The following is a 13,871-nucleotide window of genomic DNA, read 5'->3' on the forward strand; positions in this document are numbered from 1 at the left end:
TTGCATAGTATTCACTGGCACTGAAGTGAGCTATCGTGTGTGCACATGTTTTCCTTGTGAAAGGGTAGAATGGCGTTACTTGCAGAGAAGTTAGCGAATAGGTGAGGTGGGCTGACCCATTCGCCAGGCTACATGCTGCAGTGGGTGGATGTGAATGACACAACAACAAACATATGGAGATGTATATCTATATGTAATTGTAGTAAGATCAAAAGGTCTTAACTAACGCCAGACCTAAAGAATAATAAACCGATAATGTGCTGTTCTTTCATACTAATGTAACAAAAAATGAAACAAACTGATTTTAACTCAATCATAGCCTCTTCACTCGCATTTAAAAAGTGGAGAAGATATGCTTTCTTCAGTTCTTCTTAGGTGAACACAAATCAAATACATTGTTATCATTTTGCACAATATTTGCAGTGGGACAGTTACTGTTTGCTTTATTCCACATTACAAATGCAGCAAAAAGGTGCAAATGGGTTTGCTCTGAATTTCCCTGTCAGTGCAAGGTTTCTGTAATACAATATTTGGAGACTGCTCAGTGTCACTACGAGTAAAAATCTAGAGACATGGCTTCTTTCTTGTGCAGAAATATTAGCAATACATTTATGGAGAAGGCCATATTTCGTCTGTAGCTGCTTGCTACACATAGTGAGCTGAAAAGGGGAAAAGGTATAGTCTATACCTTTTCCCCTTTTCAGCTCACTATGTGTAGCAAGCAGCTACAGACGTAGTAGCGTCCACGGCCACTTGGCACCCAAGCAACTGAGACCGTAAGCCTGTCTTGGACTTTGGCACTCTATGCCAGCCTTCTCCCACATGCCATTTCTGGGACCTCACATTTGTCAGGTCTTACTCTTGACCCCCGTAGTTCTGATGCTGGAGCCCAACCTTTCCTCAACTGTGAATCGGAAAAGCTGTCAAACTGCGGTGCTTAGGGGTGCCCAGAGCAAAATGTAAGGGCTCAGTTTAAACCAGCCTCAGGGTTGGTTGATAGTAGCAGAGAAAGGTCATTAAGACAGCTGGGTGGGAATGGCAAAGGGAAAAGGTCAAGTGGAATTAACCCTACGACAAGAAGATCAACTCTTGTGAAGTTCCGGAATAGGAGGAGATTGTGCAGCACCCTATTGGAAGAGGGACAGAGCCTGTTCCACAGGATGTTCATGGTCTCTTGAAATAAAGAGAGGGCTGTTGCTCTACCTGGGTGATCTATAGGGGCGAGCCAAGTTCTGTTCACCGTCGGGGAAGCAAAATGTGTAATTGGAGTGTCTCCTTCTGTTGTCACCCAGCTCCCACCAGTGCCCTACATTTCTACCATTTAACACATTGTGTAGAAGATGTATATAGGTGGAGGTGCCAGCAAAGGGTGGCTGGAATCTTGCATCTAACTTAGTGCCAAATTTGAAATTTGGCATACATTACTCCATCTGTCATGGTGGCGGAAGGCATTGCGTCCTCCATCCTAACAGATTACCATCCACCAAATGTACAGATCAGCTCTACCCAGTAGTGATCTCTATATCTTGACTGGAACCAGCATCATGGTGGTTCCTCTCAAGGTACAAAAAGTTTGGTGGACAGTCGCCACACTTTTACAAACTTTTATTTTTCAAAAACAAACTACTGGGAGTTTATTTTTGAAAAATTAAAAAGTAATGATCCCTACAACCAGTGAGTTTTCTCTCTGGGCGTGGGGTCATTATTTGTTTTTCTTTCCCTCACACCAGCAGTGATGGACAGAAAAAAGGACATTACACCATCCACCTCAAATTGGGCAGGCAGTGTAAGGCGCTTCCTCCGACAGCCTCTACTCCATTCGGCCTTCACAGGAAACTAGCCATCAACCCATCAAGCAGTGGCTTTGTCAATGCAAGGTTGGCGGTCAGCTTTACTCTAAATGAGGCAGGTAGGACAAGGGTTCGATTGACTGGGTCTCCATCGCATTTGTGATGGAGTCCCTTGTCTGCCAGCCTTGATAGTGCAGATGCTGCTCACATAATGTCACCGAAGTTGGCTTGAGCGATTGTCCCTTGTACCAACTTCAACATCTGGCCGGTTCAAGATCTATTTTCTAATACTTTCACTATGTCTTTACAGATCATGATAACGGTAAAGATAGTGGAAGGAAATCTCACTCCGAAATGAGCCGCTCCTTCCAGGATGGGTGAGCAATGTTATAATTTTCCTTTTGTAAACACCATTATTTATAACCTAATGTTAATACGTATCCTATGTTAACCTGCACATTTTGGCACGTTGGGCACGTTTACCAAACATTTTGCTAATCACGAGTACACTACAGACCTTGACTTTTTTTTTACAATAATGGACAATTCACATTTTAGTATGTTTTCATGTTGTTTTAAAAATAAGTGCATGACCTTTCCTTAGCATGTGTGTTTAAAAATTTAATAGCAGTGTGGTGATTGTTAGTTTGTTAGTTTGTCTTACATAGGTCCCAGGCGCTGTAAATTAACCTATACAGAACACATGATGGACATAAAGTGGGTCATGTTTGCCATGTTTGTGTTGTAACGCTAACAGGTGTTAATGCGTTAGTTCATATTACTTCACTTGCTTATTTTTCATTCTCGGTTTTGTAATGAATGCATTTTTGGCATGATCAGTAATGCTTTTTTTCATGAAACATCCATGCACAAGGCTGTTTTCCCATATAGGCTCCTATCTGAGGAACTACGCATTCCCTTTGAGTTTTGCAGGTATTAGTCCCAATCCTAAAGCCCATAGGACTCCATATTGTAGGAAAGACACTGGCTATCCAAAGAATCTATCTAGAGCACTGGAAGATCGGATGCTGAGAAGAGCCTGTTGGGGATTCCAATATGGGACAGCTGATACAGGTGAAACATTAGTGAGGTCGTTGAAAGAGCTGTTCTCTAGTGTGCTCTCACTCTTTCTAACACACCTTTCTCCGGTGTTTGAGGTATTTCCTGATTGCCACTAATGAGAATGACAAGACAACTAAGCAGACCATTCAGCTACAAAACTCAGGTGATGAAGTGCTTAAGATATCTTAACACCATAGGTGAGGATTTTGACAATTTCACAACAATAGTTGCCAGAATCAACAGCCACTTCTGCCCTTAAGTAAACAGCATACAACAAATGATTCATCCCAAACCAAGCGACTCTGACCGAACCGCTAATGGTTGTGCTGAAGAGCATTACTGAGTAGAACTGGAAATATTAGTGAAGAAGCTTCCAGGCAATGACAACCTCTCTGCTTGAGAGCACTGTGGTGCTGTCTTTTATCCTAACAACCATGTAGGCTGTGGATGACTAGAAGAGGTGCTGCTCCCAATCGTCAGTCAAGCTGGTTACCATCTGTAGGCTCAAGCCAACAGTGAAGCAGAAATATTTTCCCAGACCATAAAAAGAGAAGGCTTGCCGTTTCTGAGATGAGAGAGAGAACATTGATCCATCCTTCATAAATATATGTAGGCCTCAGCAGTCAGTTCTCAAATAGTGAGCGTTGGAGAAGGCACTTTCTTCGCTCATTCTTCCCGGAGCCCACCCCATCAATGAGAAAATTGGGCTGACAACAAAAGGAGCTGCCAGAGTGAAGCTTCTCTCGGACACTCACAAGATGGATTGCAAAGAACTGTCATCCTTGCAGAAAGTTATGCATACATAGCCTGTCAGACTCGGCCTTCAGGTTAGTGGTGATAAATGTCAACATAGTGATTTAAGGTGCCTCCCAAGTTGAGCAAAATATGTGGTCTTTTATAATCCAGGCCATCCTGGTCAGTGCCAGGGGAAACGATAAAGATGAGAAAACAATCCCATGAGTTTGGGAACATTCTAGTCTCCATCTCAGTGATCTCCTGGCTCTTCCTAAATAAACAGAATTGCACCAAGCAACAAGGAAGGCGTCTCCTTAAAGTAGGCAACAGCTCTTGACCTTGAGGAGCCTGGCTTCTAGGTAGTAGAACATGGCTTTCAATAATGTTTGAGACCAGACTCCTAGTAATCCACCAGAATGAGGAACTATGCTCAATGAAGTCATACATGTGTGAAGTCACATGTACACTGGACATAGAAGAATGCCCTTTGAGGCATTTTTTGTGTACTCACCTTAGTTATTTTGTTTTGTTTGAGTGGGATGTTATGTTCATGAGTCCTAGCCCAGATGTAGGCCCCTTTATGAAGAGCAACTCTGTATATACCTGCCATACCATCATCTCCAGCACATGGCCTGGCTCTTGATTCGAGGTTTCCCCCTCATGAGTATGGGGTCTGGAGTGGAATACCAGGGGCTGTATTATAGAAATTGTCTGCAAAGCTCAGTCAGGTAAGCCCTGAACTAATTTAGATGCTTGTCCAGATTCTTTTAATGGACTAGGACTGAGTACCTAGGGCTACACAAGTCCCTGCCCTTCCTGCCAAAAGTGTAGATTCACAAGTAAGGATTATAATGTGTGCAATGCATCACCACCTATTGTGATATATATATAAATTAGAGGAGGCTTTGTCTGTAGGAATAAAAATAAAAATAGACAGTTTGTGAGAACTTGTGACTACACAAATATTATACACTTTGGATAAGAAACCATAAGATCTGAACCGAAAATAAGCTTTGTATAGCTCGTAGCTTAGGGACAGAGTGGCAATGGAAATATACATTACATGATTTATCCTTTTTTATTTAATTTTTTTGAATGAAATTGGGATACCAGATTGAAAAGAGCAATGGTAAGATTAAGACCATAACAAGAATTCCAGCAACCGAATTTCCATATAGGAATAGAATCTGGAAGTATGTTTCCATGGTTAGCAATGAAATACCTATGAAATACAATATTGCCTTATAGGTACATCTAATAATATTCCATTTCTTAAAAGAAAAAAATGAAAAATCTACCCAATCTAAAAACCTTCTACATACAAAAAAAGTGTGAAAAATATTACTTAACAAACAACGAGAGGGGAGGCAGCCTAACGTATCTGTACACTTTTGACACATAAGCACTAGAAGTCAAAGGGCTATCCCTGGAAAGGTTCGTAGACAGAGGGGCTGCTTCCCGAATGTCGTATTCTTATCTCACTCACTCACCACACATACTAAATAACTCGTTTAAGTCACTGGTCACAGACTAGAACATAACAGTTACAGCCTTTTTTTAAAAAAAATTGTGCTAGTTAAAATCAGTAAGAATTCTGTTGAAAACTACTGACTGCATTAAATTCGAGACATCTCATGACATAAAAAAACAATTTTTAAAAACAAAGCATCATACAGTTACGTATGTATAACATATTCAAAAAGACAATGCATATATATAACACATTAAAATTAGAAACAAAATACATTAATTTCAATCCACAAAAATATTCATATAGTATATCATCAGTTAATGAAACAGAACATACAACATAACCCCCTCGTTACAATAGAGCACTAGATATTGCTACAGATTGATTGATTCAATAACCTTTACATAGATACATGGGGTTTTCCAGTATTCTTTCAATACTATATCTCTAGGATCCCCTAGGTTTTTTGAATTTTGTACATAAGAGTGCGTCGACGCGTTTCGGTGTTGTAGCCCGTGGTTATGGTCACACCTTCATCAGGACAGTATTTTTGTTTGGGGTCATCAGGTTCAATCGACCATTTCCTTTCTCTAGAGTCTATAGTGTAGTTCTTTATATATAAAAATGCTCGCATTCCATCGTCAATCAATCTTATTTTTTTTCAGAATGAACTGGAATCTTTTCCTTTTTGTAGACTGAGACTGAGTTTGCAGATCTTTAGTCTTTTTTGGCTCCTTCCGACCACTAGTTAAGTCTTTCAGTTTAACTCGGTCTCTAATGTTTCATATAGGTTCCTTAAATAGTTAGAGACACTTCAAACAGCGAGACCAGACGTACCCGTGGGACGGTAGAACTGCGAAATTAAAAGGAAAGCATCGAGTTCTACAATTCTGCACCAGGACGCCAGTGGCGGTCCGGAAGCCTAGTTAAACCACGGGGAAGGAAGTGTCTCTAACTATTTAAGGAACTTATATGAAACATTAGAGACCGAGTTAAACTGAAAGACTTTACTAGTGGTCGGAAGGAGCCAAAAAGACTAAAGATCTGCAAACTCAGTCTCAGTCTACAAAAAGGAAAAGATTCCAGTTCATTCTGAAAAAAAATAAGATTGATTGACGATGGAATGCGAGAATTTTTATATATAAAGAACTACACTATAGACTCTAGAGAAAGGAAATGGTCGGTTGAACCTGATGACCCCAAACAAAAATACTGTCCTGATGAAGGTGTGACCATAACCACAGGCTACAACACCGAAACGCGTCGACGCACTCTTATGTACAGAATTAAAAAAACCTAGGGGATCCTAGAGATATAGTATTGAAAGAATACTGGAAAACCCATGTATCTATGTAAAGGTTATTGAATCAATCAATCTGTAGCAATATCTAGTGCTCTATTGAAACGAGGGGGTTATGTTGTATGTTCTGTTTCATTAACTGATGATATACTATATGAATATTTTTGTGGATTGAAATTAATGTATTTTGTTTCTAATTTTTAATGTGTTATATATATGCATTGTCTTTTTGAATGTGTTATACATACGTAACTGTATGATGCTTTTTTTTAAAATTGTTTTTTTATGGCATGAGATGTCTCGAATTTAATGCAGTCAGTAGTTTTCAACAGAATTCTTACTGATTTTTTAACTAGTACAAATTTTAAATAAAAAAGACTGTATGGGGCGTGGCCAAGACGGCGAACATGGCGGACGTAGCCTAAGTGAGCTCCGTCCCACCGATCACTTATCCTGCCTGCATCCTACGTCGTCCCGACCGAACTGCACCCCAAATCAGGTGGCTGCAAGCGGCTCCGGAGGCGACACCTCGGCAGTGACTTTGGTGTCCCGGCGGTCTGTGACCAGGGAGATACAGCCGCCGGGAGCCCTGACGGTGACGAGGCCTTCCTCCACGCCGCAGCCGGGACCTCGATTGCCGGGTAGCCCGCCCGGAAGTGAGGGGAAGCCGGGGCGCGCCGGCGGAAGGTGCCGCTCCGGCGGAGTGAAGCTGCGGAGAGGCGGTGGGGGTTGGACTGACCCCATTTGCGCCTGGACGCTCGGCGTGGCGGCGACAACGACGGCTGGGGGAGGACGAAGTCGGCGCCCATACATCGGCTGAGGTGGGGTAAGGAGTGGCGGTTGGGCGTGAGGCCTAGTGGAGGAGGGGACGCCCCGGGACTGTACCTGGCCCCACTTGGCGGCGGGTTCGAGCAGCGGGGCTCAAGGACACTGGAGCACTAGGGAGGCGGCCGCCATACCGACTCCCCTAACTGTGCCCCCCCCCTCCTCATTTGAGCTGTGACCCTGCTAGACTCTCCCCGGGTGCCGGACAATCGGTGCACTCCTGCTCGGCGGTCGCCTCGGACCGCGGTGAGGGAGGTGGATTGGACAGACCCCCACAGTCTTTAGCACAGTTATAAGCCAGCCGGCGGCCCCCGAGACACATTGGCGTTGACGCTGGGAGACGCGGCGCAGGCTCTGGGTTGCTTTCAGCGGCCCCTACGGCGGAGTGAGTGGCCCCTGTTGCCGCGTGGTTCGGCTGTGTGGACCCGGCACTATCCCCTGCCACTGGGCATATAGCGCCTTGCGGGTGCTCCGCCGGGGTGTGCTCCACATTCAGAAGTCCACGGGGCCGCGGCCTGCCCCGGCGGCCTTGGAGACGCTCATCACCAGAGAACGCGCATACAGTGAGGGGTGCATTGGGCTGTCGGTCCCCCGTGATCGAGATCACTACTCTGCCCGCGATATGACGAGAGGGGGCAACAGCGGCAACACTTCCAAGCAGGGCCCGATGGACAAGTTTGCAGGACCCAGTGGGGGTGCGGGGGCTACTGGCGGTCCCCAGAGCACTGGGCCGGACAACGCAGCGTTGATGGCGGCGATCACACAGTCGAGGGACATGCTGGACGCGAAAATTGGAGCGGTCGGAGCCGACGTGACCCTGCTCCGACAAGACCTACGCAATGCAGTCGCACGCATCACCGAAACAGAATCCAGGATCACGGAAGTCGAGGACGACGTGGTAATTCTCAAGAAGAAAGTTGCCGCCATGGAGGGGATCCAGAAGGGACTTGCGCTGCGGGTGGAAGATGCGGAAGGGAGGGCCAGAAGAAACAACCTGCGTTTTGTGGGCTTCCCGGAGAACTGCGAAAAAGGGAACATGGAGGCCTGCCTGACCCAATGGCTAGAGGGATGGCTCCCCCCGGACTCCCTGTCGCGCTGCTTTGTTGTGGAGCGGGCGCATCGAGCACTTCTTCCCAAACCGCCTACTGGAGCTCGCCCCCGCTCGGTGATTGCCAAACTGCTCAACTACCACGATAGGGACATTATCCTACGACAAGCCCGCGCCCAGGACCCTCTAATGTTTGAGAACCACAAAATCCTTGTGTTCCCGGATTACACAAAACTGGTCCAGCAGCAGAGACAGTCGTTCACTGCGGCAAAGGCACGTCTGCGAGAGCTCAAAATTCCATATGCTCTTCTCTTCCCGGCTCGCCTGCGTGTGGTCTTTCAATCCCGCACCCAGTTCTTCAATTCCCCAGAGGAAGTGTTTGAGTGGACAGACGAAACAGTGCGAGTCAAGGTGAATACCCCCCCTAGGAGGAACTCGGATTCGTCGACCACCGGGAGACCCCCAAAAACACCTAGAAGGTCACGCAGCAGGAGTAACTGGAGGTCGCGCTCCCAGAAGCGTCCGCCTCCCCGCGACGAGACGGCCGAGGCGCCGGAGGGGACGGATTCATCCCCCTCGAAATCTTGAGACCCTCACTTTCACGCTGACTCTAGCAATGGGCCTAATGGGCCGATGAGGTGCTTTGCCGGATGGAGTAGGCCTGGCGCTGCTCTTGGACATGCCACTTACAGATGGACTACATAACTCCTTACTCATGGGTGGGCAGTAGGTCGGGAGACGCTTGCACGAGAGCGGGCCTACTCCCGGAGTTCGTTCCCACGTGTTGGGTGGGGGGTTGTTGAATACCTTGTGGGTAGTTGGGTGGGATCCATTGGTGTAGTGGGTCTTGGACCTCCCGTTGGAGGTTTGTGATTGCCTGCACCGCGACAGGTACTTCAATGTTGCTGAGGTATGGGGTGGGGGGTTGGAGGGGGGGTTGTTGGTACAGTTTGGGGCAGGGGAGGGGGTGTAGGGGGGGACCGGAGTTTGGGGGATCCGGGAATTGTGGGGGGGGAAGTTGGATCTAGCTCTAGCACGGTGTTTACGGGAACTTGGAGGCAACTAAGTGTGCGTGTGTGGTCTTGGTGGCCCGATAATCTCAGGATTTGGGTGATTGATGGCGGCTGAAGAACAGGGGGCGAGCCTTTCGCGAGCCTCGATGCGCATATTGAGCTGGAATGTGAGAGGGATGCTCGATAAAATTAAACGGAGTGCGGTTCTACGATTGGGGAAGACTGAAAAAGCGGATGTTTTGTTACTCCAAGAGACGCACCTTATGGGCACAAAAGTCCTTAGTTTACGGAGGTATGGGTATGAACAGGTGTTCCATGCTGGGTTCACGAGAGGGTCCAGGGGAGTCACAATCTTGATACATCGCAGGGTCCCTTATACACACGACACACAGTGGCTGGATGTGCATGGACGCGTTTATCAAGGGTAGGCTGGGGAGTGAGCCCGTGGTCTTTGGCAGTGTGTATGCTCCACCCCCTCTACAAGACGCTCTGATTGAATGACTGTTTGATGTCTGGACTGACGTCCCACTTGTGCTGACGATTGTGGGTGGCGATTGGAATGACGTGATGGACGGGAGGCTTGACCGCTGTAGGCCCGGGGGAGGTCAGCTTTCTGATACTACTACACGATTGAGCAGAATGGTGCGAGGGATGGGATGGATTGACACTTGGCGATATCACCATGCATGCACCCGCGAGTATACCTTTGTCTCTGCGGTCCACAAATCCTTCTCTCGCCTAGACTACCTGTTCGCCCCACAGCCCTGGATAGGGAGAGTCGACTCTACCTCCATACTTCTTAGGGGCCTGTCGGACCACTCCCCGATCGCACTGACATTGAGCCTAGGTGTGCGGTGACAGCCGTTTCGCTGGTGACTTTCCACGTGGCACTTGCAGCGCGACGACTACCAATCACACATGAGGGAGGCAATAGCGCATTACTGGACGGAGAATGAGGACCCAAGTGTGGATGCCATGACCTTGTGGGAGGCCCTGAAACCTGTGCTTCGGGGCGTGGACATCGCGTGGTGCGCCGCGAATCGTAAGGCCCGCACGTTGGCTCTGGCGGAAGCGGCTGACCAGGTACGAAACCAAGAGGCGACCTGCCTGACAGGGGAGAGTGGAGACGCAGTGAATATGCTACTGCACCTCCAGCGCTCATACACCTCCTTATTGCTGGATGAGGCCCGACAGACTTGGCTCGCTACGCAGAGCAGAATCTATCAATGGGGGGACAAATCTAGCACAATGCTATATAGGCTATGTCAGGATACTTATCAAGCCCAGCCCCTACCGGGACTCCGAGACGCAGCCGGGAACCCTATCTCGGCTCCCGAGGTCCTGGCCCAGACGTTTGCTCAATACTATGAGACACAGTATGCCCCCCGGGAATCCCTCCCGGTGGAGGAGATCGACAGATTCCTCGCAGACCTTCCACCCCGGGCGCTCTCGGATGAAGCCCGGGATCGACTGGACCTCCCGCTGTCGGCTGAGGAGCTAGGAGAAGCTCTTGGCGGACTAAACACGGGCAAGGCCCCTGGGCCCAATGGGTTCCCCTGTGAATTTATGAAGATGTTTCATCTTCAATTAGGGCTGCGCTACAAGAAATCCCTAGAAGTGGCTAGAGACCGTGGAAGACTGCCAGCAGACTGGCGACATGCCGAGATAGTGGTTTTTTGCAAACCGGGGAGGCCCCAAGATAGCCCGGAATCTTATCGTCCGATTTCGTTGCTGAACTTTGAGGCGAAAATACTGGCAAAGGCTTTGGTGAATCGCCTTCTCCCATATATCACGGACCTGATCCATGCGGACCAGGCAGGCTTCATGCCCCACAGAGCAACGAGACATAATATACGACACGCGCATTTGGTGGTGGAGGCGGTGCGGGCGGCGGGCATCCCCGCGGCCCTCCTGCTGGCGGATATAGATCGCGCCTTCGACTCCCTGAGTTGGCCATATCTTCGAGCACTCCTCCTCCGGCTCAATCTGGGCCCGCATTTTCTGTCTTACATTCACTTGCTGTATACGGACCTGACGGCAGCGGTCAGGATTGCGGGGGCGGTCTCCAGCTCGTTCCCCATTGGTCGGGGCACCCGGCAGGGATGCCCTCTCTCACCTTACCTGTTCGCCTTTGCTATGGAGCCGCTTGCGGCTTGGGTGAGGATGGATGCCCAATTGCGCGGAGTGGAATGGGTGGGGGGCCCATCTGATAGGATTGCACTCTATGTTGACGATGTGCTCTTCTTCCTCACAGACCTCAATAAATCGGGGCCGAGGGTCCTGGACATAATGCGCATTTTCGGTGAGGTGTCCGGTCTTAGACTCAATGTACAGAAGTCGAAATTGTGGGTCCTGGGTGACGGGGGGACCTTGGGTCCCTGGGCCTTGGTCCTGCAGGAAGCGGCGGGAGGCCTTAAATACTTAGGTGTCTTTTTGACAGACGTACCGGGAGTGTCGTGGTCCCGTAACATAGTGCCAGTCTGGGACAAGATCCGTTCGGATATGCAGACGTGGTCCAGGATGCCCCTGAACGTCTATGGCCGCTCGGCCATCTTTAAGATGGTAGCCCTGCCTCGTATTCTATACCAACTGCAAAATCACCCGTACCCAGTTCCGCCGCATTGGTTTCGGCAGGTGAACTCTGCCTTGGGTCGGTTCCTATGGACTGGGGGAGCAGTGAGAGTGGCGCTCCGCACATGCTTCCTGTCGACCTACTGTGGGGGGCTGGCCACGTCGGACGTCCAGTCCTACTATCAGGCGTCGCACCTGCTTGTCCTTAACGAATGGTGGTATGGGGATCGAGGCGACCCGACCTATGCCCTGGAGAGGTATATGATGGACCCGGACACGCTCCATACTATCCTATACTCGGCAGCTATTCGGAAACGACTCCCGATGGTCACCCAGGTAGTCTTCAGAGTATGGCGCGACTCTCTCCGCCGCATGGGATGGTGGAATAGGCTAACGAGTGAGACTCCTCTGTGGCACAATGGGAGGCTGCCCGGTTTGGCTTCCCTGCGGGGCTTTGAAGGCTGGGACGCTATTGGCATCTCGGCACTGGGCCACGTTTTAAAGGGCACAGTCCTCAAGTTGTTCCAAGCATTGCGGGATGAATATGACATGCCCCAGTCTCAATTCTTTAGATACTTACAGCTCCGACACGCTCTGACTCCCGCAATAGCAAACATAACGTCCTTACCGGAATTCAGTCCCCTGGAAGCTAAGATATTTATGGGGGACTTGGAAACAAAGAAAATTTCAACCATATACCAAACGCTGGTTACCCATTGTTCCCCTTCTCTTGATAAACTGCGGGCGGTCTGGGAGGGTGAGCTGGGGGAGTTGGAGGAGGAGGACTGGAGGGAAGCCCTGGAGGCCCCTGGGGGAGCAGCAATAGCAGTGCGCCTGCGATTCATCCAATTTAAATACCTACATAGGGCATACTATACGAGGGAGCGACTGTGGAAGGCTGGGCTGATAGCCTCCGTGCCTGAGGTGTGGAAGTGCGATCGGCTCCTTCTTACATACGGTATGGGGATGTGTACGGCTGCAGAGATTTTGGACTGGCGTGTGGGGCTGTCTCGAGGAAGTATTGGCATGGGAACTCCCTCGCACACCGAAGTTGGGCCTCCTCCATGTTATGGAACAAGTGGGGGGTAATAGATACAAACGTCACTTGCTTCTTCTGGGTCTCACGGTGGCCAAGAGGGACATAGCCCAAGCCTGGAAAGCCCCCAGAGCTCCGCTGGTGGGGGTGTGGAAGCGAGGCATGGACTTCAACATGGGTCTGGAACGCCCAATCTTTGAGGCCAGGGGCTGCCCCAGGAAGCACTATCGGATCTGGAAGAAATGGGCAGATTATAGGGGCCTGCTACTGGATCCCCCGGCGACACGAGCCACGGATATGGACCTTATTGGTACTGCCCCTGAGTGAACTGAACCACATGCTGCTATTACGATGCTTAAGCTCCTGTTCTGGACAATGTAAACACCGTGCAGGGTGGGGGGTGGGCACTGGGCTGGAATACGGGGAGGGGGGGCTTAGGGAAATGTTGATTGAATATTTTGACCTTTATTGCTCTTCTAAGCTCACTGTCTTCCTGATACTACGGAAGCAGTGTCTCTTTTATATTCTGTCAACTGCTAAAACCAAATAAAATTTGTTCTGAAAAAAAAAAGACTGTAAACGTTATGTTCTAGTCTGTGACCAGTGACTTAAACGAATTATTCAGTATGTGTGGTGAGTGAGTGAGATAAGAATACGATATTCGGGAAGCAGCCCCTCTGTCTACGAACCTTTCCAGGGATAGCCCTTTGATTAATGTTAATAGTACCCTGTTCCCTGGAACTTGAGGGGTCCTCTCTCATATTTTTTCACATAAGCACTAGAGACACAACGTGAAGCTGCAGGCTCACTGGATCAAACATACCAGGGAATAGGTATCAGTCAAAAAATTCAAATTCAAATTAGCCTGCATAACATACCTGGCTCTTCACTGTGGACTCTAGCCTAAATACAAAGTACAGCTCACTAGAGGAGTAACGCAGATCGAAACAAAACCCACCTTCTCCTGAGGATCCCAAAAGAAAAGGTGAGCAAGACTGCAAAACAAGCCTTCTGTCTAGC

General features: G+C 48.7%; 1 protein-coding gene across 1 annotated transcript in view; it reads left to right on the plus strand.

Moving 5' to 3' along the window:
* MAP3K19 (mitogen-activated protein kinase kinase kinase 19) overlaps positions 1-13,871 on the plus strand; it is a 253,193-nt gene that overhangs the window by 31,258 nt on the left and 208,064 nt on the right. The window contains exons 3-4 of the mRNA XM_078683369.1: positions 1,731-1,909; positions 2,101-2,167. Of these exons, the coding sequence (XP_078539495.1) occupies positions 1,731-1,909; positions 2,101-2,167 (246 nt within the window). The remainder of the gene's footprint in view (positions 1-1,730; positions 1,910-2,100; positions 2,168-13,871) is intronic.

The sequence above is a fragment of the Lissotriton helveticus genome, chromosome 3_1 (assembly GCF_964261635.1).
Source record: "Lissotriton helveticus chromosome 3_1, aLisHel1.1, whole genome shotgun sequence".
Lineage (NCBI taxonomy): Eukaryota > Metazoa > Chordata > Amphibia > Caudata > Salamandridae > Lissotriton > Lissotriton helveticus.